Source organism: Botrytis cinerea, chromosome 16 (assembly GCF_000143535.2).
Source record: "Botrytis cinerea B05.10 chromosome 16, complete sequence".
In the NCBI taxonomy this organism is placed as follows: domain Eukaryota; kingdom Fungi; phylum Ascomycota; class Leotiomycetes; order Helotiales; family Sclerotiniaceae; genus Botrytis; species Botrytis cinerea.
In genome coordinates, this window is record NC_037325.1 from 1,233,438 (window position 1) to 1,258,483 (window position 25,046).

At 41.8% G+C, this 25,046-nt stretch overlaps 7 protein-coding genes across 8 annotated transcripts; 5 read left to right on the forward strand and 2 right to left on the reverse strand.

Moving 5' to 3' along the window:
- Nucleotides 1–55: 55 nt before the first annotated feature.
- BCIN_16g03260 (hypothetical protein) lies at nucleotides 56–3,759 on the reverse strand. 2 transcript variants are annotated; one of them, XM_024698071.1, is made up of 4 exons: nucleotides 2,939–3,758; nucleotides 2,089–2,871; nucleotides 1,516–2,025; nucleotides 56–1,270 (listed from the first exon to the last, which is right to left on the reverse strand). In XM_024698071.1, the coding sequence occupies exons 1-4, from the start codon at nucleotides 3,353–3,355 to the stop codon at nucleotides 1,136–1,138; spliced, it is 1,845 nt and encodes a 614-aa protein (XP_024553887.1). In that variant the 5' UTR covers nucleotides 3,356–3,758; the 3' UTR covers nucleotides 56–1,135. The 2 variants fall into 2 exon arrangements, with proteins under 2 accessions (XP_024553887.1, XP_024553888.1); XM_024698070.1 differs by having other exon boundaries at nucleotides 56–2,025; nucleotides 2,939–3,759.
- Nucleotides 3,760–4,325: 566 nt separating this feature from the next.
- Nucleotides 4,326–7,459, forward strand: BCIN_16g03270 (hypothetical protein). Its single transcript, XM_001551859.2, has 3 exons — nucleotides 4,326–4,748; nucleotides 4,822–6,345; nucleotides 6,404–7,459. Exons 1-3 carry the CDS (start codon nucleotides 4,391–4,393, stop codon nucleotides 7,285–7,287), a joined length of 2,766 nt encoding a protein of 921 aa, XP_001551909.2. The 5' UTR covers nucleotides 4,326–4,390; the 3' UTR covers nucleotides 7,288–7,459.
- Nucleotides 7,460–7,775: 316 nt separating this feature from the next.
- On the reverse strand, nucleotides 7,776–12,674 carry Bcdrs2. Its single transcript, XM_024698072.1, has 4 exons — nucleotides 9,111–12,674; nucleotides 8,475–9,061; nucleotides 8,342–8,422; nucleotides 7,776–8,282 (listed from the first exon to the last, which is right to left on the reverse strand). Exons 1-4 carry the CDS (start codon nucleotides 12,315–12,317, stop codon nucleotides 8,105–8,107), a joined length of 4,053 nt encoding a protein of 1,350 aa, XP_024553889.1. The 5' UTR covers nucleotides 12,318–12,674; the 3' UTR covers nucleotides 7,776–8,104.
- A 123-nt stretch (nucleotides 12,675–12,797) lies between these two features.
- On the forward strand, nucleotides 12,798–14,316 carry BCIN_16g03290 (hypothetical protein). Its single transcript, XM_001551861.2, has 3 exons — nucleotides 12,798–13,032; nucleotides 13,088–13,217; nucleotides 13,271–14,316. Exons 1-3 carry the CDS (start codon nucleotides 12,871–12,873, stop codon nucleotides 13,348–13,350), a joined length of 372 nt encoding a protein of 123 aa, XP_001551911.1. The 5' UTR covers nucleotides 12,798–12,870; the 3' UTR covers nucleotides 13,351–14,316.
- Nucleotides 14,317–15,825: 1,509 nt separating this feature from the next.
- Nucleotides 15,826–17,274, forward strand: Bccbp3. Its single transcript, XM_024698073.1, has 3 exons — nucleotides 15,826–16,004; nucleotides 16,063–16,429; nucleotides 16,493–17,274. The coding sequence occupies exons 1-3, from the start codon at nucleotides 15,939–15,941 to the stop codon at nucleotides 17,008–17,010; spliced, it is 951 nt and encodes a 316-aa protein (XP_024553890.1). The 5' UTR covers nucleotides 15,826–15,938; the 3' UTR covers nucleotides 17,011–17,274.
- Nucleotides 17,275–21,295: 4,021 nt separating this feature from the next.
- On the forward strand, nucleotides 21,296–22,924 carry BCIN_16g03310 (hypothetical protein). The gene is made up of 4 exons (XM_024698074.1): nucleotides 21,296–21,938; nucleotides 22,003–22,056; nucleotides 22,120–22,642; nucleotides 22,695–22,924. The coding sequence occupies exons 1-3, from the start codon at nucleotides 21,808–21,810 to the stop codon at nucleotides 22,613–22,615; spliced, it is 681 nt and encodes a 226-aa protein (XP_024553891.1). The 5' UTR covers nucleotides 21,296–21,807; the 3' UTR covers nucleotides 22,616–22,642; nucleotides 22,695–22,924.
- A 320-nt stretch (nucleotides 22,925–23,244) lies between these two features.
- BCIN_16g03320 (hypothetical protein) lies at nucleotides 23,245–24,312 on the forward strand. The gene is made up of 3 exons (XM_024698075.1): nucleotides 23,245–23,386; nucleotides 23,461–23,525; nucleotides 23,606–24,312. The coding sequence occupies exons 2-3, from the start codon at nucleotides 23,515–23,517 to the stop codon at nucleotides 23,841–23,843; spliced, it is 249 nt and encodes an 82-aa protein (XP_024553892.1). The 5' UTR covers nucleotides 23,245–23,386; nucleotides 23,461–23,514; the 3' UTR covers nucleotides 23,844–24,312.
- The last annotated feature ends 734 nt before the right edge of the window (nucleotides 24,313–25,046 follow it).

A 25,046-nucleotide genomic window follows, 5' to 3' on the forward strand; every position in this document is an offset into this window, starting at 1 on the left:
ACGAAGTATACAATAACTAAGTTATCAGTGAGGAAATGAAAGTTGTGACTAAGTATCCAAGACTATTTATCATGCCAAAATTTCTTCTCCGCCTTCTCCTTTTCTTTCATTTTCTTATCCATCTCCTCTAAGAGTTCTTTAACCTTCTTATCGCTCTCTTTCCCTTCCCCTTGTTTTTCCAATCGCTCCGTATCAACTTTCGTTTGTTCCTCAATATTCTTCTGAACCTTTACATCGAAATCGGCCTCCATCCTATCAATCTGCTCTTGACTCCAATGCTCCTCCTGAGCCTTTGTCCTTTCACTCCTCAATTCTTGTTGAAGATTTAGTTGCTCCGCTTGAAGATTCTTGATGTCATTTGTCAGCTTGCTGACTCGTTGGGCAATCAACCTTCCGTCTCGAATCGCAGCATCTTTGTCGTGCACAGTGAGAAGTCGATCTACAACTGTGCCCATAAATTCCTCGTAATCATCGCCTTGGAAGACTTGGTCAGCATAAACATTTACGACCTGCTCAACAAGCGCCATTCCCATTTGCTCATCCAACTGAAACGCCGTGCCATATTTCTTTTTGCTTTTGAATTTTGAATCAACACTGATTGACTTTTTCATCTCTTCCAGAATTTGCGACTGAGAATTCTCGATGATTTTTTCCTTCTCGAAAACCCCCTCGTTAATCTGTGTATTGATAATTGGTTCCGACTTGCTAGTAAAAGATTTCTGCATCTCTTCAACACTGGGCATCTTTAGACCGTATCCCATGCTGTTGCCAGATTTTCGCAGAACAATTTTTCGACATCTCGCATATGCATCAACAAACTGCCCTTTACTCTCCCTAAACCATTTTTGGATATTCAGGACAGCAAGGGCAGTGCTGACTGCACCAAAGAAAATGGTAATAGGCTCTGCAAATTCTACCGGCTCTTTGCCATCTACCGATGCTCCATCATCTGGTGCGGTTAAATCCATGGCTACAGAGAGATACTGAAGTGCTTCTGCATCTGTGGCTGAATCAACCATGGGTGCGGCTTTAGGTTGTCGAAGAGAAGGTGAATCTTTCCACGGAAATACTCGCTGGCCACTGAATTTGGTTTTCTGTTCTGGTTCTGCTGTAGACCATGAGGTGCCTTCGAAACCTACACCACCACATGGAGAGTCCGAATCAACATCAACGTTAAACAATACCTGAAATGAGCGCTGGCCGTCATGAGAGGTAAAAGTGAATGATCCATCTGATTGTGTTTGTTGAGATAGTACCATTTGGTCGTCAACTGCGAAAACGTTAGCAAATTAGTGCTCGTACCCATGGCATAAAGTAGTCTGAATACGCACGCAGTATATCGCGATAACGCGAATGAACAAACAATTCCTTCACAGGAGTGCTAGTAGTATCCTGAACTTGATAGCTACCTCCTGCATATCTCACATCAAAATCAGGGCCAGGGATCGAAAACTTTTGAAGCGCTTGGTGAACTTCGACGGGATCAAGATTTTCAAACCCCCTGTCTTGAATTACCTTACAGACTCCCTCTGGGTCACTGTTAGTAATGTGATGAATCAAGTCTCCCATAAAATATCCATTACTATAGATATCCTCTAGGAAATCCTGTATTGGGTCCGTTGCGTAGTCATCCATGACCATGCGTCTAGGCAATGTGCGATATCCAGTTGGTTCGTCTGGCTGTTCAGGCATAGTACCCAACAGTACAACATCATAAGGCATCATTTCAGTTTTAGCCTCTATGAATTTAACTCCTGGAACAAACACATTCTGAGCCGAAAAGTAGTTGAGACCTTGAAATACAAAGTCCATGTCGCTAGGGACTAAATATTGAACGTCGTCCTTATCTTCATCGAACTCGTTCGGGATACTGTCTGACCCTTTCCATGTGTAATACTCTGCATCCTTATTTCCAACACTTTTGGCTTTGTAGTCCATTTTGGGTTTGTCATTGGACCTACTGATCTTGCATGCCATTTGTAATTCGGATTTCTCTTTGTCGATAGTAAAGAATGATGCCGGATCCTAATACCAGATCTTCGTTAGCATTATTTGCCATATTGATGTGAAAGAAGCACCAAAACTTGCCGTGCTAAGCTCGCTTGTAGTTTTGACTACTCCCCATTGATGTGTATTTATTCCCTGGGAGTCCTCAACTTCATACCACTCAATATCAAGCTCGGGTGCCCATGTCCAAGTGAACTTCGTTTCAAAATTGCTGTTGTCAAAGAGATCAAGAGTCAAATCAAAATTCTTGTATTCAATTTTTGGCTTGCACGTGAAATCTAAATGACCCGGAGTCTTACTAAGATCCCAGCTGGCAGTATCATCCATGGTCATACTTAACTTAGCTCCGGTCAATGTACTCTCCTTCGCAATCGTTATTTTTTGCCCCTTGAATGTTGTTTTCATCTGGTCGCATACATAATCCACGAAAAGGTCATGGTGAATGACTATACTAGCTTCATAGTCGTTTATTATTGGCGCAATAGTTTTTTTACTTTTGGTATTGAATCGAGGATTCTGGGTACCATCTTTTCCAGTCGTTGTGATAAAAACCAGAAGATATCCTTCCTGGGACGACATCGTAAAGGACTTGGGACAAAGTACCCCGCTGTCAGAATCGGTGGGATATTGCTTATTGGTCACCTCTGCTACCTTGTAGTCGATCCAGTGAGTGTTGTCTTTGCTTTTGAAATGGTCTTTGAAGCTGTTCAAGGATTGTTGCATTTGCTTGTCAAAAGTGTCATCGTTAAGAACGCTTGAACAATGCCCAAGTATGTCCCATGTGGATCGATCATTCCGGAAATGAAAAATGAGATGGCAGGGTTGGTCGTCGCCCTTCCCTTCAAACTTAATGGCATGATCATGCTGCGAAATATGTTAGAATAAGTCCCATGCTGAATGAGAAAAGAAACATTAGTAAAGGACTACACACATCCCAAACTTGGTTACCAGTAATTCCCACAATTGGTACGGTGACCTGCAGTTGATAAACATCCTTTGGAATAGCTTTTGGTGTCCCTGGAGTCTTTACCCCAGAAATAGTCGTGTCTGTGGTGACTGTACCGTTTATCATCATAGTGAGTATGGCGATGGCCATGTCAGAAGTAGTGTCGAACTGCAATGATGGTGCTCCAAGATCGACGACAAAATTTTGATCAATCACAACAGTATCGTATATAACTTGAAAGCTATATGTAAGCTTGGTAAACTCCGCCTTTCTGTCCCAAGCCTTTGAAAGAGACCGATTGAGAGGAATCTGAGCATAAGCCACCATCATATCCCAGCCATCGGTGACATTTTGTTTGAGGGCATCATGGAACTCTTCTGGCTTTACTATTGTGCCACTCATGTTGTTGAAATTTCTCTTGGAAGGGGAGCTCTATATTTGCGATAGATATGGGGCAGTAGTAGTTAAATGTAGAAAGGATAAAGAATGGTGTAGTCATGGAAATGAAGGGAGGGAATCATCTATATAACCTCTCAAAGATGAATAAATGCCGTGATGCAAGTGAACATCATTGCTCGGCGACCTTGTCTGACATGTATATCTGATTTTATTTGTGATCAGAATTACACAGAGCTCCAATAATAAGTGTCAACACCCCAATTGAAGAAATAAATTACCTCATAGCAACAGAAGCAAATCGATATCATTTGTTATTAGTGGATGTGTAAAATTAGGCGTTTGACTCAAAACAGAGAATATCTCATTTGTATATAGTATTCAGCTTGTGTTCGACAAGCCAGTGAGTCGGAAATGAAACCATCCGTATATTCGTCTAGACACATTCAAGTGAACTAGTACATTTATGTGAATTGATACATTTACATAAACGAGTACATGCAAAGAAATTGATGCATTGATGCATTGATTTTCCGATAGATTCGGGCCAGCTGAAAGGTTGAGTCAGTTCTGACAGTAGTTCAGAACCCACAAATTATGCAAAAGTTCCAATTTGGAATTGTAAGATATCACATGAGAACACGGGTGTGAGGATCTGCGGATCTTCGATTAATTTGGCGATAAAATTGTCCAGTGTCACACCTGCACTAGATTTAAGACAGCGGGGGAAGCCACTCAAGACGAAAACAAGGACAAAGAGAGTGAACACAAGCTTAACGCAATGGCGTATGCCATCAAGATTAGTGACCAGCTGAGAGAGTAGCACCATTCTCCATACCTCCTGCGAGTACTTGGTGTAAGCTGAAATGCCAGAGCTGTTTGACTCGAGTGTTGTATCTCTTAATGAAACTTGGCCGTTCGTTCAATTACTTGTCGCCACTAAGCAAAGACCAAGGAATATAAGTAAAGATCTGGTGGAGTAAACTGAATTCCTAGCTCCCTCAAACGTCATTCATATTTATCTCAAGCGGAATCATCATCATGCCTATACCACCCAATCCAGACATAATAGCATTTCCTGTAACAGATCCAAAATTGATTCTGTCAGTTTCCGAGACACCTCTTGATTTTGAGGTGGGCTTGGAGGCACCACTGGATCTCTACGTGGAGATATTCACACTGAGAGATAACTTGCAAACCAAGAGCAAGAGCAATGTTGATCCCGTCCGATGTGGGATTTTCACTCATGATTTTGAAGTAATTGGAAAATCTCGACGGAGCATCGATCTCACAGGAGCAAATGGAACCAAGGATGAGATAAACGGATACCGAGGCGGTAATCTCGAATTTTTTGCGGAACATATTGGCGATAAAGATGTCAAATCTCTTTTGCTAACAGGTATGATAGACTCTCTAGTTACATATTATAATGATCATCTATACAAAGGATATTAACGAGTCTCGATTTTTAGTCGCAGGGGGAGATGGCCTGACTCGTGACAACGGTTTGAAATCAGATGTTGACTCTGATGGAGGTAATGGCGGGGATGGCGGGACGGTGTCAGTTCTGTTTGGCAGTATTGTTGGTGAAGCCTACCGTAAGGCTATTCAGGCCAACGCTGACCTGTCTATTCCGAGCAGGAAATTTCCTTCTGATTTCCAGAGTATCACAAAAGAGTTGGTAGAAGCCTCTAGCACAAGTGAAATGAAAGTGGCCATCAACCTGTCCGAAAATCTGGCGAAGCTGCAAGACGCCCTTGAAGCCAGTGATAAGGAAGGCTTCCAAAATGAACTTATCAACATTTTGATGGCATTGTCGGAGATCGATAATAGCGTACAGGCATCGTTCACACAAAGCGAGGAAGTTGTTGGAGGATACGGCGGTAAAGCGTCATCGGGAGGTACCGATGGCAAGCCGGGCAAGGAGGGAACCTGGTCAGCTCAGTCCATCTTGAACCCAGAGGCAATCTGGGACAGTAAGATATGCTTCGTACACCCTCTGCAATGTCGTATGCTACTTGACAAAGCTAAGCTGTACTACTACGTCGATGGGGAGGAGAATCTAGCCAAATGCTTGATACTATTGCAGCGCCTACGAGATAGATTGCTGTTTTTGGATCTCAGACCAAAAAGTCCTGAAAATGAGCCGAAATTGATCACGGCTTATAGAGAGGCTGAGCTCCGCCTATTCATACCAAGCTCGCAAGAAGGTGAAGAGCTAGCTTCTATTTCAGATCTCCAAGCTATCAAGGATGAAGTCGATGGAGTATTAACACAGCTAAACTCTGGAAAAGACTACTATGGGTACGATAGATATGATATCCCTCCGAGACGGTACGAAGCCTACGACGAAATTATTGTCGAAAGTTTAAAATCTCTCAAGGATGCTGAGGATTACTACACTGATTACGTGGAATCTTCTAACAAAGAAGAGAAGAGGAAATCGTACCTGAGCAATGCTAAGGCTGCGTGCGACACAACTAAGGCCAGCAACGAGATTTTGATCAAACTTGCCAAAGAAGAGATGAGAGACCAAAAAGTTCGAATTGAAAGCTTTACAAAGCCAATGAAAAAGATGAGTGGAGATCTAACGACGGAAGTCGGCTATATCAAATCCGATATTAAAGGCCATAGAGGCGTTTCCTTTTCTCAGTTGCTCGAGGCTCTTGGCCAAGTTTTTATGGTGCCGAACGAGCCCATGGCAGTCTTGCAGGGAGTTGGCCTACTAAATGAGAGCCAATCAAAGATACCAGATGACATGGGTGTGGAATACGAAGGAAGTTGGCTTTTGAAAAATGTGTCAAATATTTCGGAGGGGCTTGATAGCATTTATGAAGGTTATATTGTCAGCAAGGTGGGGAAAATAGATCTTCTTGACCCAGGAGCAGCAAAATTACAGATTACAGCGAACAAACTGATTACACTGCTGGAGAACTATAACAGCATCCTGAAAGATCAGACGGCGGAGTTGAAGAAGATGCTCAAGGATTATGTGGGTATGTACACTGGAATTCTCAAGACTCTGAATTCCTAGCTGATTTGTGAAATCTACAGATGTAGTACTCAAGAGAAATGCGGCCGTTGTCCGATATAACAGCTGCTTAGCTGTGATGGTAAAGTGCTACACGGAGAGCCTGGCCCAGGATAAGGTGATCGAAAATCTTGCCAACGTTGAAAGGCAGACGGTTTTGACGATGGATAGCCCCACAATGACCATTGCTATGAAGAGAATATATGTAGCAGAGCTACAGAATATCCAAAGCTGGTTGTACAAAGCTCAACGGGCATACAATTTCGAGGCTTTGAACCCAACGAACGTCCTTGGTGAATTCTTTCGCTATATTGATATGTCTCAGTACACCTACGCTCTTGTTGAGGCGGCTCATCAATCATTGTTCCAAGCATACAATGAATATTTGGATCTCTATACCAGCTCCAGACGAACATTTTCTTCGCACAAATACTTCCTCGGGGAAGACGAAGTGCGGAGTATCAAGTTCGATTTTCCAGACAGTGCACTGCTGCAACTGAACATTGCGCCCCCTGACCCAAAGGCTACCAATTCCACATTTCCAAATATGGCCGATATCCGACTGACGAGAGTCCGTTTATTTCTACCCAATGTTACTACTGATGATGGTACGCTTCATGCTGCGCTGACTCATCTGGGTGACGAAACCCTAGTAGACAAAAAGAACGCTCAGATCACTTTTTCCCACAAGACATATCCTGTTGATTTCATCTACGACATTGCAACAAACAAGCCGACAACAGACGGAATCATTGGAAATATGGATGATCCCAATTTGTATGCTCTTCCAGGACCTTTTGCAACATGGGAAATCAATATTCCCAAAAATTACAATCCTGGTTTAGTGCTCTCGGAGATCGATAAGCCCTATTTGGAATTTGAGGGAATCTATCGTCCAATGGGCTAACAGAGTAATTGTGAAAATCACTAGATCTTTCGATTATAAGTTGTGCTTAAGTGGTTACATAGGCCTGGTTTTACAATGGTAAGATAAGGGGCAGTTCCTGCTTTGAGTTGAAAATCTGTTATTAAACACCAACAATAATTCCCACATTTCAGCATGCACTGTGAACGATCCAACAAAAAAGTAAAATAAAAGACATTTCAAAAATTAAGCAAGAGAGCAAATCTCCCACTACAAAATGTGACCGATCCAAGAGCTCCTTATGTGGACCCTAAGCGTAGAAAAATTCCCAAAGTAGACGGTCTCACTTTCGCAAGGGCCATTGTGCGCAGTAGCAGAAAAAAAAGGGGGATTGATTCGAAGACCGAGAACTTCCTCGTAAGTTCATAATCGTCCATTGTTGCAACCCGAACCCTCTTATAATTTACAATGATAGTGCAAATAAAATCAGATCAACGGCCAAGCTAGGGAACAATACGCAAAATTTCAGGTGTATATAACAGAGAAGAGAAGATGTCACCAAATTTGAGAAGAATAATGATATACATAGGTATGCTATTCATATAAGCCAAGTAAAATCAGAGGAAGAAGAAAAAGCGCATCGCAATCATTCATGAAAAAAATAGCCCACCAGGCCTAGCCCAAAAAAGATTTACCTTCCAGTTATCATTATACATAGAACATAATTTTTCGAGTCATTCATTCCAGCTTGTTTCCAGCCTGAATACCTATCATACTCGTCAGACCAGGCCAGGGTCTAACCTTTTTATGCTCGCTCGCTTCATCTTAGCTCCGATGCTGACACCCCGGGAAAACTTCATCAACGATTCCTTTTAGAACTTGCCATCTCTCCGTACCTTCCTCTCTCCTTCGTCGTATCATATGCCTGCAGTACTCTGGTTTGCGATTCGTCCGCCTGAGAGAAGGCATAACCACGCTGTTTGCGCATACGTTGAACTTGTCGAACCTTGCGAATGGCCTTCTGGAATTGCTCCATTCTGTAATACGAGTGGTTAGAAAGGTGACTTGTAAGAACGGGATGGAAACTGGAATGTACCTTGGCCTATAATCTTGAATATTGTATTTCTGGATCTCTTGAATATGGTGGTAGGATTGTGGGTAATACATCCGTTTGGCACTATGAGCATAGATTAGCATCTCCGGAAAGATAAGACTACAGATAACCTTACTATTTCCATGAAAAGTCTCTCAACAAGCATAACATAGGCAATGCCAAACCTTGAATCCAGAAGACTGGACTTCCAAATAATCGAGGAATAACACCCTCATATTCCATGGAGAAGCCTAGCTTGGGCGCCACTGTAGCATACACAGCGATGAAAATGATCCAGATGAGCATACTGCCAGGTATGGCGATAACGTGATATTTTGTCCAAACATTTACCACAAGAGCTGCTTTTCCAAGAACAGTTGCCAAAACGGCAGTATAGAGTGCTGTACCCCATACCCAATGGCCTGCTGTTTTGCCGTCGCCCTGTGGCAAATCACGCCACCAGATAAGTTCCGAGGCGATATATAGAATCAGAGAATGATAGAACCCGTTACCAATCCAAGCCCAGAATGAATGCTGTTTGAAGAAGGTATTCTTTTGACCCAATTGATAAAGTTGCGGATATCTATCAAGAAGTCGAGCAGATATAAATTGATCAAAGATACCCATTGCAAGTGGAGGAAGAACCGTAAAGAAGACATTGTAAAATGATAGAGTCCACGATTCGTAGATGACTTCTCCAGAGAAAACGTTTTGGAATGAATACTATAGACTGTTAATAGTAGATCAACTTGAAGAAATGTGAAAGGCATACCCAGAATTGTGTCATGTATAGCGTGATGTTTTTGTAGAAAGAATAGAGAATAACCTTGCTAACTCGCTGGTAACTCCATGCACCATGAACTAAGAGGAGTTTACGCAGATATCTGAATTGTCCGATCGCAACATCAGCACTTCTGGCGGCTTGTAGACCTTCCATACCACTGATACCAACACCAATATGGGCTGCTTGAATCATTGAAACATCATTTGCTCCATCACCAATAGCCAACAGGATAGCTTTTCTGTTGCGTTTGACGAGCTTGACGACTAAAGCCTTCTGAAGTGGAGATACGCGACAACATATGACAGCTTTACACATGACAGCAAGATCGAGGAAGTCTTTCTCCAAATCTTTTTCGAGAGCATAGGTCAAAGACTTCCCATCAATAACCAAAGCAAGAGTCTCCATAGCAATAGTGCCATCACCTTGTGTTCGTATGGCATCGAGTTTCTTTTGTATATTGTTCCTAGTATCCATTGCTGTTTCTTCATTGACGATGAGAAGAGTCATATCTTCACTGATCAACTTACAACTCATTCCTATGTTGATGGCTGTTTCTTGACGATCTCCGGTCAATACCCAAACCTTGATGCCGGCCTCTTGTAGAGTATGGATCGTCTCGGGAACACCATCTTGCAGACGATCTTCAATCGCTGTGGCTCCAAGTAATGTAAAATCCCGCTCCAGAATTTCAGCAGCTTTATCCAATTCATCGGCACGATTACCACTGACGGTAGTTTGTGCTTTGTCAAAGACTGACCACCACTCTTGGTACTCATTTTCAGGAATTTCTCGCATTGCCAGACAAAGTGTTCTTAGACCCTCTGAAGCATATTCTTCCAAATGCTGAAGTGTCGCTTCAACATGTGGGTTGTCTGGACCAAGCCGTTCCAGAATAACAGTGTCGGCTCCTTTGCAGTAGCATCTGATTTGCCCATCTGGACATCGGAAAATTGCCGACATTCGCTTTCTCGTTGAGTTAAATTCACAAACCGCAAGGAGCTCATACTCATAAACCTCTCCCCCTACGGTAATCTGTACAGATCTTGGCTTGCGTGCACTAAACTGATAACCCATCAAAACAGCTCCTTCGACCAGAGCACCTTCGTCGGGAGATGCTGCTTGATATTTGATGGCTCCGCCCTTCTCATCAGATCGTTCAGGAATAACGGTATGGCAAGTAGATAAAAGGGCAAGAAAGTGATGAATAGCTAAAGCCGACTCATGTGTTTTGAGGTTTTCCTTAAGTCGATGGAAGTCATGAACTCCAACCTCCTGGCCGTCGATGTTGGTGGCTCGGCGATCTTCTGGTACATCCTCTGCGTATTGAATTCCACCGATAGAGCATTGCTTGAATTCCATTTGATTACATGTTAATGTTCCAGTCTTGTCTGAAAAAATGTATTCCACCATACCAAGTTCTTCGACTAAACTCGATGTTCGACAGACAGCCGGAGTATCAGTCTTGTCATGATACATGTCGAGATCGTCATTGATTAAAATTGCATGCCAGTATTTGACCATTTCGACGGTGACGAAAAGAGAAATTGGAACCAGAGCAGAATACAGAACCCAATAAGTGGCAATATCAGACCAAAATTGCGAAACTTTCTTCGCCGTAGTGATTGAAGCAGAATAACCGAGATAGCTTAATTCTGCTCCCTTGACCGATCTAACTATAACATCACCCAATGAACTTATAACACTCAAAGCGATCAAGATAGCTACAAGCATTAGAACCAATATATTCAGTTGGCGCTCCACAGCTGTTCTCTTTATTGGCGTTGCCGTCGCATTCCGCATAAGTTTGGTTTCGTGACCAGTAAATACAACAACTCCATGAATCCAGGGAGTGTTACGTAGTGTTGCACCTCTAAGCAAAAGTTGATCTGGTTGTAGAGGAAGCTCCTTCTCTCCACCGCCAGCAGCCAAGGTAAGTGTACCCTCATAGGTATATAGACTGCTATTCGGTTGTTCCGATCGCAACTTTCCGCCCAATCTACTAAGTTCGTTGGAACTGACCATCACGCATGTTTCTGGAATGGCCTGTTTGATTTTGAGATTAGTCTCACCGTCTAGATTGGCAGTTTCAATATAGCATAATCCCTCCGGTTCCGAACTGGCTAGTAAAATAATATCTGCAGGAAATGACTCTTCAGATTCTACACGAACGATGTCGCCAACAGAAACATTGATCCATTTAGTATCCGCGAATGAAGACCCGCGTAAAACGCGAGCCTTTGAATTGTTCAGCGAAGTATCAGATGTTTTTCTCCTGTAATCCTCAACTAATTCTTTACCGGCAGATACCAAGAGGACCAAGATCAAAGGTCCGATGGTGGTGTATTGGTTTGTTGGAGAAATGTCGGGTATCTGTTGCAATGCTGCAGTGAACAAGAAGAATAAATTGGCAAATTTAGAAAACTGCTCGAACAAGAATTTCGGTAGAAAGGTTGCAACATTGTACTTGGCTGTAGATATATGATTATCCACGTATTTGCTTGTGCTGTTAGCAGGAGGATTGTTGAGATGTATAATTCTGGGACCAAGAGTTGAAGGATCTGGCTTTCCTCTACCAAACCCGAATTTAAATTTTCCAGATTTGTTCCCAGACTGTACCGGCGTTTCAGGCTCATGCGTGTCTGCTCGATTCCTCGCCCCTGCTTCAGTCAAGGGGAGATCCATTTCCGAATACTCAGCTCCCATTCCAAACATACTTTTCGCCTTGCCCATAATTCCACCTCCCAAACTCATTATGCTACTGCGATTTCGACCATGGCCCCTCATTTCTGCCCCGTCACCAGGAACGGCCGTACCATGGTGATAATACTCCGAAGAATGCCCATCATCTGGAAAATCGTCCAAATCATCCGCATATCGTTGGTAATTATTTAATCCTGAAGTTTGACTGTATGATGCTGAGTTTGCATGAATGTATGGCGGCTGTGCTCCACTCGTTTGATAGCCAGGCCCTCCTGGAAGGTTGTTGATGGTAGAGGGTGTAGACGGAGATGGTGCGCCAACGAAATTGTCGTAAGAAATCGAAGGTCTGGGATTCGACTCATCATGGTCTGCATTGTAGGCGCGCAAAAGGTCGTCATCATTCATAGGGGCGCGCTGCCCGGTGTGGTAAATGGGTTGTTCATCATGCAAATCGAGAAGTAAGTCGTCTCGATCATTTGAAGGCTGTCCAGCCATGCTGGAAAACAGCTCGAGGTCGTCGCACTCAATGCGGAGATCAGATTGTAATCATGCGATTCCTGATTGTCCAAAACGGTCGTGATGTTTTGCAAATTCAGAATTCGTTGTCCTCTTCACTTATAGTTGCATAGCCTCTTTGAGAGATTTAGGGATGGCGGCTGTAATGTGAGTGCCGCTTAAGTTCGTCAATGGCAACCAATTCTTTCGTGCGTCGTAGACCGCGTACTTCAATGTATTGTTTGGTCTTCGTGTTCGTTATATGCGCAATAATCTCAGGGTCAATTCGGGAGTCGTTTTGAAGTTCGTATTAAGTCTTGGATTCTTGTCTTGGTTGCTAAATTAGGATTGACATCCACAATAATAAAGATGGTTATAATAATAAGTTACAGGGAGAGCTCTAGTTCGCTTCAGCCTTCTACGCAAGGCCGCCAGCCAGGCCAGGTCCCGCCTCGCCCGCATTCTTACTTTCCCGCAATTGATAACTGACATCACATCACATAAAAGTCGATCATAATTCCAAGTAATACCATACTCATCAAATTCTCTCGAGATGGTTTGCACAAAGTGTCAAAAGAAATTGTCTACTACGTCTTTGGCAACTCCAGAGGTCAAAAAGAAGAATGACATGTATCTTGGTTCGCCAGCTGGATCATCATCATCCAAGGCTGGTTCGAAGACCTCCGCCACCTTGGGGAATAATGGTATAGGCAAGGTAAGATCCAATTCTTTCTCGAGACATTCCATCATTGTTAATATTTTGATGGCAGAGTAAATTGTTATCGAAAGCTGCTAGAAATCCTTATGCTACATACTCGACAACTTGCACCGGCAAAGAATGCAGCACAAAGGTTGACCAGGGCAGAAAGTATTGTCTGAAGTGCTCATACAAAGCCAACGGTATGCACCGGATCTCTTCCTCAATGAGTTGTGGAGATTCTAACACAGAATAGCTTGCGCAATGTGCGGAAAGTCGAATGCGAAGGCGTCTTCAGCTCCAGTTGTCGCTGGACAAAAGTTCAATTTGAAGTGAGGAACGGCGCCGGCGCAAGCAGGGAGTAATTACTAGAATAAACATTTGGAAATGGCGCCCGGAGTATTTGTAGGGTCTCTACGACGAGCAAAGAATGGCCCGCGATTTATTTGGTGATTATATATTGGCAGGAAGCATTACAACTTCATTGTTCGGATGGACACTTAAACTGAGGCAGTGGAGAACATAGGATTATACCGATTGCGGAACATGCATTCCCACTCACTAGAGCACATGCTTGAACACTTCCTACACACATTAGATTGCGATTTTGAATATCCGTCAAACTCGCGATAATCGATATGCCAACAAGCAGAAACTTAATTTCACAACATAGCGCTGGGCAAACAATACAAGTGGTTTCGAAACGGGACTCTTCGTTTAGATCCAGACAGACGGACTATTGACCCTAAAGATGACTATCTACAGATGTACAAGTCTTTGTGGAGACCCAATACATTTCTTCTAAACCAAATTCCTAGTGGCAATTCCACCTTTGATGATTTATGAAGATCGTCAAAATGTCCCAATCTGGAATTTGGCTCCCAAGTCACATCAATCTTGACTTTCCTATGGAATAGCGGAACGAGTATAGATTTAACATCCTCTCCTACAATTCACGTGAGCTATGTGTTTAGGGGTCGGGAATGCGAGGAAGAAATACCAAGGCGTCCGTTGACAACGAGCTCTGAGCGTCGTTTAAATGTGAATGAGTTAGAGTTTACGTTGTAAACGACTTCCATCGGATCGAAGGGCGCATTATCTCGACGTGTGTGGTCTTGCATGGTGGTTTATCGCAATACTTTCCTAGTGTTATTTCAGTGGTATATCTGTAAGTTTGGCAGATGTGTTGAAATCTTCTGGTTGCAAAGTTTTATGTTTATATACATACGCCTTTCTCGAATTGGGATTTACTTTAGGTGATTCTGAGGCTCAAACAGTCAAGATGCGAATGGTTGATCTGAATGTGACTGTTTCTTTATTTCCCTTTCTGCTTTGATGGCCCTATTCTGATGATTCAAACCATGAAAAGAATTGGTGGTTGAGATGCATGTGAATGCCTTTTGTGATTCACGGGACAAGTTTCTACCATTTCAACAAAAGCCAAGATACCTGACATATACGACAAGCCAAAAGCACGACTCACCATCACACATTCTACCCCTCTCAATCCCCAAACCATCCCAACCATTCAATATCTCCCTCTCCCAAACATTCTAAATATCCTCTTAAACACAACTTTCCGCAAATTCCTCCTCATCAAACCCGTAATCGCTATGAATCTCCTCTGGCGCATCCCGTCGACATCGTATCCTCAATAAAGAAGATTCAATTTCTTACATACTCAAATCCGCTTGTCAGAGATTAGATGTCAAATCCAAGTATCTCGTCTCGAGTTTCGGGAATTTATGTATGTCATTTATGATCCAAAAATCAGACGTTAGAAGGGTTTTAACCTCAAATATCCTGATAATCTTCAATAATTTTCGTTCTCAAATAGCATATACTTCCACTTCCTGTGTTCAAATGATGGAACGGCGAAGATTAATGAGAGTAAGGCTAGGTAGGGCTTGGATGGATTTTGTTCAATACTGATGAATCGAAGTCTTACTAGCCATTGAGCTGGCATCTCGTTAGACTGGCTTGCTGAAATTGAATTTCATAAGTCTAGGCCTTAAAATCTCGGATGGCGTCTGCCCATACCAGAATAACACTCCCTCTTGCTAAGCGAATAACAGATTAAACAGAACTGAGGCTGGATGTCGACTGTTTCCTTTGGATATCGATCAAGGGATGAGCCGGAGTTCTGTATTTTTTGAAGGCATGAGTTGAGTCTGGCAGAACAAGTACATGCAAATCCAATTCGGTCGGTTGAAAAGGGGGGTTAGATCGGTTATCTTGAGATCGACATCGGCACTAAAACAACTAGAAGGTTCTCAAGATATTCTAGCTTCGATTTAGGACAAAATTCTACTTTCCGCGTTTTCGCTACATAAACTGGTTCAGAGATATTTGTTCACGATTTGAAATTTGGCGATATGGATTGGTTGTGAGGGGACAGATATAAGAGAACTTAAAATGAGGACACCTTTCATTGAGAAAGCCATTTTGAATGACAGATCGCATTCGAAATGGAAGATGGAGAATGCTATGAGCTAAAGAATAAATGGTAGTGTAGAGCAGTGGAAATATCTGAGCTCAGCAGTTGTCCGATGACGACTAGACTATGGACAATTGTGTGGCGAATTCAGAGCACTTAGTGAGTCTAATGTTCGTCTGAATTTTATCAATCGATCAATAGATTTTTTTGGACAAAAGGGAGTAGTTACATGTTATGTTTAATAGCCACTTTTTGTATCAAATTAATAAAGAGTGATGCTCAATTAAGAAATGTTGCATTCCACGGGTGATTTTCGGTAAAACTTTTGGTGAATTGATGCTGAAAACAAAATCAACCACACGCGAAAAATATTTGGTGACCGTTCAATCTAGCGCTCGTTCATTTATAATAGAAATCTATGACATAATTAGGTTCAATCTCTTTTGAACATTACCTGTCTCCATTGTCGACTTCATATCATTTAAAAATGGCTTCAAAAACTTGTACTTCATGTCTGCGAGCGCTGAGACTTCAATCCGGACGTACTGCCAGGGTAAATAACCCCTCAATGGTTGCAAGAAGCGCAAATATCCATCACTAACTTTCTTCAGAACAGCATTGCGAAATTGAACCCCGCCACCTCGCGAGCTTTCGCAACAGCGAATGATAAATATGCCAATCTCGCAGAGGTCAATCAAAATCATGGGTCATCAATCCCTCCCGTCGCACCACCGCGTGCTGGAGATAAGACAAAACACTCTGCACACACCTCACCAAGTCTTGCCAGAGAATTCAAAAAGGTTTCGGGCAAAGCCATAACCGAAACATATACCGCATACGGTGCTACAGAAGAGCTTTATAAAACCTGCGGTGCACAAGCAGACTACTCCATACCACAGGCGTCAGATCCAGATGCAGAAATGCCAAAGACAGAAGAGGGTGAAGACTTGGGTGTTGGTAAAGGCTGGTGGCATGATCGTACGTTATTCTTCTCTCTCTTAGATGACGCAGTCCTAATCTAATGATTCTCTTTTCTTTCAGAACTAGCATTGAAACCCACCTTCAGCACTTGGTCACAGGTAACAATGCTTCATTTATATCTTCTTTCAGTTCGTCTTCGATGTTTCCCAGGTTCCGAGTCGCAGCCTTGGCAACAGCATCTTCTCGACCACTTCTTTTATGATGCCGAGAATAAAATGATCATTAATCATAATATGCATGCTCGTGGTACTCGTAATAAATATCTTAAGGATATGTTTGTGCAGTGGCGAGGTCTTCTAGCGGCGTATGATGAGGGTTTGGCCAAGGGCGATGCTGTATTGGCAGCGGCAGTCTGGAGAAATGTCTTCAAGGCAAATGAGGATGTTGATATCAAAGGACTCGCGACGATCGTCAGCTATATGAGACATACCATGCAGGAGTTGGAAAAATTATCAGATCAAGACATCATGAGTGGACAGCTGACCTTCAGTGATCCAGCTGGAGAAGCAAGTCTTGTTGGTATCAAGAGCAAAATGATGGACTTGCCACTCAACCAGGCGCCGGGAAAGCCTCTATAGACCCAATATAAAGAAGGAGATATACTCATGATTACGCAATCCACTCTAGAGCAGCTCGCTCAACTGTATTTTAAGGTTATGTATTATTAATGAAATCAGCCACTATCAAAACTGGCATCACAACTTGCCATCACAACATGATGAACTGATTTCGAAAACCATAGAGATGGATCCTATTGGAATGGAATACATAAAAAATGGAATCAAATTACTTACAGGGAACCTCTATTTAACTACTATATAGTTACCAATAACAAACAACCAGACGCTTCGTACTTCAGGGGGCGGCAAGTCCTGTTTCCACGGATGTAGAGTGGTGTTGATGTTCTCGCTCCTCCAATATAGTATCTAGCAGTAGCAGTAGTTGTTCGTACTCTAGATCCAATCCCACCATGAAAATAAATCAACGCATTCTTTGAATCGTTATCATCCAGCATAAATGGATGTTGGACATAAGGGGAATGAATTTCAGTCGGACATATGACAGATGAATTTTGTTCTCATGCCACATGGGGCAACGAAGATATTCTGATCTTTCTACAGCTGTCTTTCTTTCGCGTTGATCTACTTGGTAGCAGATTCTAGCTTTATTACTCCCAGCGTGGTATTGGAATAGGAGGTAATTGCACTAGAACTACTAGCTATCTAGCTCGCTCCCAGAGACCTCAATTTCATATTGAAAAAACATCGGATTCGCAGCAGCAAAAGAATCAGAATATTAAAGTAATACCAAACACAAGATCAAAAGCACAATTTGCTGGAAGCAATGAAGAGAAGATACTTGCTCTTGCCAGTATGAATATTTTACCGGCTTTGTTTGGATATGCTTGCGTTTGGTTGTTGAGTCTTGTGCACCATATGCTAGCCACAATCTTTAGGAAGATCCTAGGTTGGCCTTGCGAGTGCGTTATGTATGGTGTGTGAGATGACCTGGGTTCTCGAATGTTGGGCTTGTAATAATAATGTTGTAATGGGTTAAGGGCTGGTAGTAAGTCAGTTGAGATTGTCGGGAAGTGTGTATCCTAGCCTTCTTGTGCCAATTTGTTTTTCCTGCTATATTTCTTTGAGTTGGGTAGAAATACGTGAGAGTATTTGGTGGTTTGCGGGGCATTTTTTTTCCCGTACAGAATGAAAGAAGGTTTAGTCGATGGTGTGTTATTGTGTTGTTGGCTCTTTTGGAAATGAGTTTTATGTTCCTGCTTATTCGAAGAAGAAACGTTAGCGAAGTTTCTAATGTATTCTTGGGATGAGTAAGAGAGAGAGAGAGAGAGAGAGAGAGAAATGGGCAGACAGCAAAACTATATCTAGTTTAACGCACTATCGATCCATATACTGTATAGTGGTATTCGAAAGTGGTAGTAAATATTCTCGGATGTCTGGCTCTGACTCCCTGGTATCAATCGTTCTTCTGTAATATCATTACGTCCAACACTTGTCATGGCATATTAGAAAATTCAAATGTAGTTTTGAAAGAATGTGACGCTGCAATGATGTATGGAAAGAAGATATAAAAGTATTTGTATTGAATTTCTACGTGCACTTCACTCCACTACATCCCCTACGATATTAGCGTCCGTATGTGGAAATAGACACACGAGTCACTTCGCTCCATCGAACTAGGCTCACGCTACTCCTGCACTTCTCTCAATTTAGCAGGCTAGAGATATGTCAATGACGGTGTATAAGCTGTTCCTATAATTCAAAATACCTTTTTCTCCATATTTCGAATTCTTAATTAAGTTATTGGTTGAATCTTCCCATTTAAAGCATTTTGACACCGGGACTAGATGTTTCCTAATGACTGGTGGAGAGTTTGATACTCCAATCATAATTCTATAATGGATCTGTTGCATATCTGAGATTTGTGGGTCTTGAATTAGCAAGTTGTCACGATTCTATGATCTTTCTAGCCCTGGTGTGATTCAGCACTTTCCTTATTCTTACTGCGATTTGTGGCCACAGTATAGAGTGGCACAAGCAAGCCCCTGGATTTTACAGGTGGTTGTATCCTGGTACTGCTTATATTGATAGTTTGAACAGTTGGTGTTGGCATGGTTATCATGCTAGAAACATGAAATCGTACAAGTTGTTAAGACCGCTAGATTTCGATGAATGGAAAGAAATGTAATACTTTACTCCAAGTGCGAACTGAAGGCTTTCTTTTCTTTGTCAGGCTCTTTCCCACGCTTCTGTTGATATGGTTCACAGAGTGGAAGGAGCCGACTTGATAATCGTGAAACTAGAGATGTTTAGCGTCCCCTAGACTCCTCTAGCGGGCATGTAGCACATGATTACATGAAGCTTTTCAAGAACAAGCTTTGTTACTGAAAGCTAAGGAACAATATCATAGATACTATTAATTAAATTGTAAATTAAAATGTTGTTTACATTCAGAAAAAGAGTTCCTTATAATCTTTCGCTGGTGCCGGAGTAGAAACGCACGTATTTACGAATAACCGAGGAAATTGCATAATCACCTACCATGTTATAACGCTTGAATTTTCAGATGGAAGGCACCATTCGAGGCAATTTTGCAAGACGAAAGTCTATTATGATATTTATTGTTATTCTTGTACTTCCCAATTTTATCCTGCTGATTAAAGATTCAGATGCTCTTACCTTGAATGATAATACCCCACTCATATTTCAATACTAAATACCTGACTTAGTCGTAACTCACTTGTTAGGTCTTCTACCCCTATGCAGCATCCCGTAATTTTTGATCGATGATTTTGGCATACTCATAATATGACGATTGGTCCTTAATTAGTAACCCAACCAATAGAAAGATCTGCAGTGTCCTTTTCGTTCCAGTCATTCTCATGATAGCTTCATACTGCCTCTCTGGCATTTTACCTGCGATCGCCTTTTATCTGTGTTCACAGATTTGGAATTTCAAAACTCTAAATAGAATAGTCAAGGTCTAGTGGTTGGCTACCTTTGGTAAATAAAATGGACAAGTGCCAGGTCTTGGTACCTCTCAGAAGTAAAAATAGCATGCTCATGATGACATGATCTATAGATATAATTGAAAACTCCAGAGTCTAATCAGATTTATGAAATGGCCACGGCATCACCTTTACATCACCTTACAGAGGCCTACACGCCAGAACCTTGTCAACCCCGCGAAAAGAAAAGCTCTAAACCTGAATAAAGCCCACAGATAATACGTAGATCATCGAAGCTCCTGGACATATCTCTAATGGACCGATACAATGGTTTAAAACGACATCATGATATAACATGAACATAATCACACGAGTGATGAGTAAATCATGAAGTAAGCATCTACAGAGGGAAACATACAAAGAACGATAAGTCCAAAATCGTCCATCGAATCAAATCAGTGAGGAGCCTTCAGCAAAAATCGTGTATCGTACCCTCCACAAACATGTTGCTCAGAAGCCTCCCTCCTTCCTAGAAAGTTGTATGTTTTCACAACCTTGGATATATTCTCAAGCCTCGTATTTACTACCGTCCACTGGTTTTCATTGGCCATATTTGGCCTAAAATTTCACATTAACGATGGTCGTGCATCGGTCTATCCAAAAACCAGCACAACTCAAAGTTAATAAGCCCAGTCGAAAGTCTTGCTCTGTTTCTCACCGATCTCGCGGTGCTGTCAAGATTTGGGATACATACAAATCCTCTAAAAAGTTGATCCATATTATCCGAAGGAAAACATCCCATCACAGCATGAGAATTATCCTCAGAAACATGCCCTTATACAGTAGTTACCTTCAATATCAAGATTATATCCCACTGAAAGTGCGAATTTACTGAAATTTTGATCTTGACATACATGACACAGTATACCATTAGCCTGTGGGGGCTGTCGACGGGAAAATGATTTCCAGACGTCATTACTATATTTATCTCGTTCTGACTTGACGGTAAAACGTAGTATAACTCATCATAGAATATCATCCAGGTGTAAATCTCTCTCGCCAAGAACGTTCCAACAAATGAAGCCCTACTATACCTCACGATACTATTCTATCTACCGAAAGAATCATACTTGTATTCAGCTCGATTCGATCTGCTCTTATGATCCACACAACCTAAATATTTTCAACTAAAATTCCTTTGAATAGCAAGTTAAGTCAAACTTTGAATGTCACATTCATGATCATTAGCGTCTTAACCTATCTAGTTGTATTAGTCATATAGGTATGGTGAATTTCGACAAACATAGATGATACTTCGTATAAAAATGTGTGCCTAGTGCTGTCCAACAAAGACACAAATCTACCCTTTTAATTTTCAATTTTCAACAACACATATCGAATATTTTTACAAACACATTCGCTCTCACTTTCTTTCTGGAAGAGAATTTGTTACTCCAATCGCCACCAGCATCATAAAATACAGTTACTCTCTTTCCAAGATAACTAAGCTTGAAGATAAATCGGCTGCGCTGTTGATTATCTCTCCTTATCCCGCAAGATATCCATACCAGAGGTGTAGCTCAAAATATTTTCTCTCTTCCTCCATCTCTACTATCCCCCTCTATAACCCTAAACCTCACAACAATATTTTACCAGAAGAAGAGGAACTTCATCGACATCAGATTAGACATCAAATTAACTTCATTAAACCTCAACAAGTTCAGCCTGTCCTGACAATCATTCCTTCTCGGCAGAGCTCAATTTCTCATAACACATTTTCGAACATACTTCACAACACATTCTATATATTTGAAGCCACACTTTTCCCAAGTTACAACAACACATCACATTTTATTGATCTATTCAATTATTCAATATCTTTCTCGTCAATATATCAACGATATTGAAGATGGCGCCAATTGTAGTGTTGACACCGCCTAATAGCACCGAAACCAAGGCGAGCAACCTCGTGCCGGTGGCTCATAACATGAATGAGTCCAGTGCGAGAGATTCTCAAGAGTCAGGACAGAACTTAGAATTGTAAGTGTATCTCAAGTTCAGAGCGTCGCAAAACACAGTCAATTCGACTAACATATATTGCTAGCAGTTGCAATATCAACCTTGACAACATCTCCCCGGTTGAGAACTGGAACGCAAAGTAAGTATATGGATTGTCAAAAACCATGCCATACAATCAATTTGGCTAACATTATCTTTACAGAAAGCGGAAACGCCAAGATCTAGCATGGAGCCACCGTAAAGCGAATGTTCCAACAAATGGGTATGGATTGACAAAGGAAGAAATGAAAACATACAGAGAGAGTTCGGACAAATTTGAGAATATTCTGGCGGCCCACGCTGCTTCAGGTGTTATTCCCTACGTAGTAGACTTTAAGATATCGCTTCAAGACTACACAAGATTGCTCAGCGCTCGCGATTCCATCCGCGGAAAACTGCCAATCGGCGACTCTCTTTTGGCTTCCCTCGAGTTTCTCGAGCGTTGGATTCGTCTAACACCACCTGTCTTCACCAAACCACAGGAGGATACAACGGCTGATAAGTGGATTGATAATATGAAGGAACAAAACTTTAGGTTGAGAGAGAGCACGCAGTGGGGACCGCTCTTCAAATTGTACGAACAATGGATCATAGACGAGAATGACTTCTACGCGCCCCGACATGACTCACTTGACAGTCTTGATTATGATTCTGAATAGGAATTCTGTATCATCCTTCGCAGCTTGGTAAATTCTAAGTTCTCGATGTTATGGATGAGGAATACTAAGAATCTGATAGGCTTTTACCAACGGATTAATCATACATAGCGGTAATGAATCCTACACACGAGATGCCTGGTTAGAAACAGACAAGAGTTTGTGTAATATTGGTCGGTTGGATATAATACATTGCTTGAGGAAAGGCAATCACGAATTCTCGTCTATCACTGTCAGATAGATGGAGATGGCAACGCTCTTTTCAACCATAAATAATTCGGACCGAGGCGGCTGGTCTACTGGGAGCCGACAATTAATGTCTAATTTTTAATTATAACATCTATTCTGAAAATATCTACAATGTAATTTAAGTGAATGATGTTGCATTGCATCCACCGTCTCCCCTTTCCCCAACATTGATCCCCCACCCCATTCCAAAAATAAAACCCATGTCTAAGCACCCCAAAATACAACACATGATCCAGTTCCCATCTCATTCTATCTCGTACTACATTTGTTGCCGTTGTAAACACATTCGACGATAAACATGCCACATTACGAATAAATCACGCCACTTTGACACATTTGTCGATCGATATTATCTTGGGTCCTTCCGATTGCTCCCCGCCAGCGGCACGTATATTTTAAGTTGTCAACTAAAAAGGATGGGTATTCCCTATCCTAATTGTAACGATTTCACTTTATCTCGATATTTCATGTTGACATATTGAACGTTAATTTTCCAGAAGAGAGTTTACCATCAATATACACCCTGTAAGTGTTGCCGTATAAATGGCATCTCATATCTTAATATTTTATAATATTCAGAAACTAACAGTTTATTTTAGACAAGAATCATCCACTTTCCTACAACTCATATTCAATCCATCATATATCTCATCATGCCCCAACAGTAAACCACCCTTCTCCGCCCTTCTCCATCTCCAGACAACAAGACACCGCATTCTCCCATATTCCTGCTAACACAACCAGAAGCAAGAACAACCCGATTAGACTCATTAGCAAAAAGACCCCGTCTAAAGTCTGCTCATCTAAATTACGAAGTCGACTTGTCACATCACCAGGTACTAGGGATGATGAAATTGCAAATACTAGTGAGGAGGAATTATCCTCAGGCTCAGAAGGGTCTACAAGGTCTACTTGCTCTGGGGATTGTGGAAAGATTGGTGGTTGTAAGAGGAAAGAGAAGAGTGTGAGTTTGGAGTTCTGAATGTTGGAAGGAGGGAAGGAGTGGAGGAGGGGAAGAGGGGAATTGAGATGGAACTCGTGATGGAAAGGGTTAGAATCCAACATAGGAAGTTGTGTGAGATGAAGCAGGTGCGGCTCTGTGGTGGTAGTTTCTTGTAGTACTGGTTTGGTAGAGTAACGTGGGTGAGGTTTCCAAGGGTTTGGTTTCTGTTCATTTTTGGAATGATATGATACCCAACACAGATTTTGAGGCAATCATCTAAAGCAACATTCTTTGAGAGCAAGAGATCATTCGTGGACCATCGATCATCGTCAATCTCAAGATGTTTGCTTCGATCAGGTGAAAGCACATGAGGGTTGTGTATGGTGGACTTTGTAGTGATATTTCCTCTCATTTTCATGCTTTCATCTGAGGTTTATCATCTACTGTACCATATGTATACGATAAAATTCTCATATTAATTTGAAAAGATATCTCGAGAAAGATATCAATAATCCAGTTGATGAATACAATCTTATCTCAATGCATAATAATGAATTACTTAGGTATAGTCACCTCTTCCAACATCTTACAGTTATCCACTCATCAACAGGGAAAAATGCAAGTATTCCTTCAGTATCAATCAACCGCGATCCTCTGATAGGACGTGTTTCATTTTGTGAACTCTTTTCACAATCAATAAAAATCGATACCGAGTTTCCATCTCGAGTGCATCACCATGTTATATACTAAGCATATATTTTAACGAAAGAGTCTCAAATCCATCCCTATGCAAGTAGGCGCAGGGTTGACATAAGAGTGGCTACGACAATGTGCACAGATTAGTGATATATTGCGCGACTAAGCGAGGCGACTGAAGTAGATTAGTTGGTGTGGCTATAAGTGCAACTTGTCAGAATTCTAAAGAAGTAAGATCGTCTACATACCGTAGAGCGTCGAGAGTCTTGAAGTATTGACATTTGACAAATTTGAAATTATGGAGGATCGCTGTCATCTTGGCGTCCAAATTTTACAAGAGAATGTCCGGAACATTGGTAGTGATGGCGTCCCATAATATCCTGAGGCTTCTGCTTACCTACCTAGGCAGTGAAGGGTGTCTCGCTTATTTGTGCATCATTTATTGAAGGTGCGAGGGGTTTCAGCTCTTCTTATGAATGGTGTGAATTGCTACTGACAAATCGATAGTCGGTTAGCTGAGGCAGTGAATCTTAAGATCTTGAGTGC

Coding starts and splice junctions, on each gene's coding strand:
- BCIN_16g03260 (XM_024698070.1), bottom strand. CDS start 3,355: ATGAGTGGCACAATAGTAAAGCCAGAAGAGTTCCATGATGCCCTCAAA. Junction 2,872..2,938: donor CTGGTAACCAAGTTTGGGAT/GTGTGTAGTCCT, acceptor CATATTTCGCAG/CATGATCATGCCATTAAGTT. Junction 2,026..2,088: donor CTACAAGCGAGCTTAGCACG/GCAAGTTTTGGT, acceptor ATCTGGTATTAG/GATCCGGCATCATTCTTTAC.
- BCIN_16g03270 (XM_001551859.2), top strand. CDS start 4,391: ATGCCTATACCACCCAATCCAGACATAATAGCATTTCCTGTAACAGAT. Junction 4,749..4,821: donor CAAATCTCTTTTGCTAACAG/GTATGATAGACT, acceptor CTCGATTTTTAG/TCGCAGGGGGAGATGGCCTG. Junction 6,346..6,403: donor GATGCTCAAGGATTATGTGG/GTATGTACACTG, acceptor TGAAATCTACAG/ATGTAGTACTCAAGAGAAAT.
- Bcdrs2 (XM_024698072.1), bottom strand. CDS start 12,317: ATGGCTGGACAGCCTTCAAATGATCGAGACGACTTACTTCTCGATTTG. Junction 9,062..9,110: donor TATACATGACACAATTCTGG/GTATGCCTTTCA, acceptor AACAGTCTATAG/TATTCATTCCAAAACGTTTT. Junction 8,423..8,474: donor AGAGACTTTTCATGGAAATA/GTAAGGTTATCT, acceptor CTATGCTCATAG/TGCCAAACGGATGTATTACC.
- BCIN_16g03290 (XM_001551861.2), top strand. CDS start 12,871: ATGGTTTGCACAAAGTGTCAAAAGAAATTGTCTACTACGTCTTTGGCA. Junction 13,033..13,087: donor GGAATAATGGTATAGGCAAG/GTAAGATCCAAT, acceptor TTTTGATGGCAG/AGTAAATTGTTATCGAAAGC. Junction 13,218..13,270: donor GTGCTCATACAAAGCCAACG/GTATGCACCGGA, acceptor AACACAGAATAG/CTTGCGCAATGTGCGGAAAG.
- Bccbp3 (XM_024698073.1), top strand. CDS start 15,939: ATGGCTTCAAAAACTTGTACTTCATGTCTGCGAGCGCTGAGACTTCAA. Junction 16,005..16,062: donor AATCCGGACGTACTGCCAGG/GTAAATAACCCC, acceptor AACTTTCTTCAG/AACAGCATTGCGAAATTGAA. Junction 16,430..16,492: donor TAAAGGCTGGTGGCATGATC/GTACGTTATTCT, acceptor CTTTTCTTTCAG/AACTAGCATTGAAACCCACC.
- BCIN_16g03310 (XM_024698074.1), top strand. CDS start 21,808: ATGGCGCCAATTGTAGTGTTGACACCGCCTAATAGCACCGAAACCAAG. Junction 21,939..22,002: donor TCAGGACAGAACTTAGAATT/GTAAGTGTATCT, acceptor ATATATTGCTAG/CAGTTGCAATATCAACCTTG. Junction 22,057..22,119: donor GTTGAGAACTGGAACGCAAA/GTAAGTATATGG, acceptor TTATCTTTACAG/AAAGCGGAAACGCCAAGATC.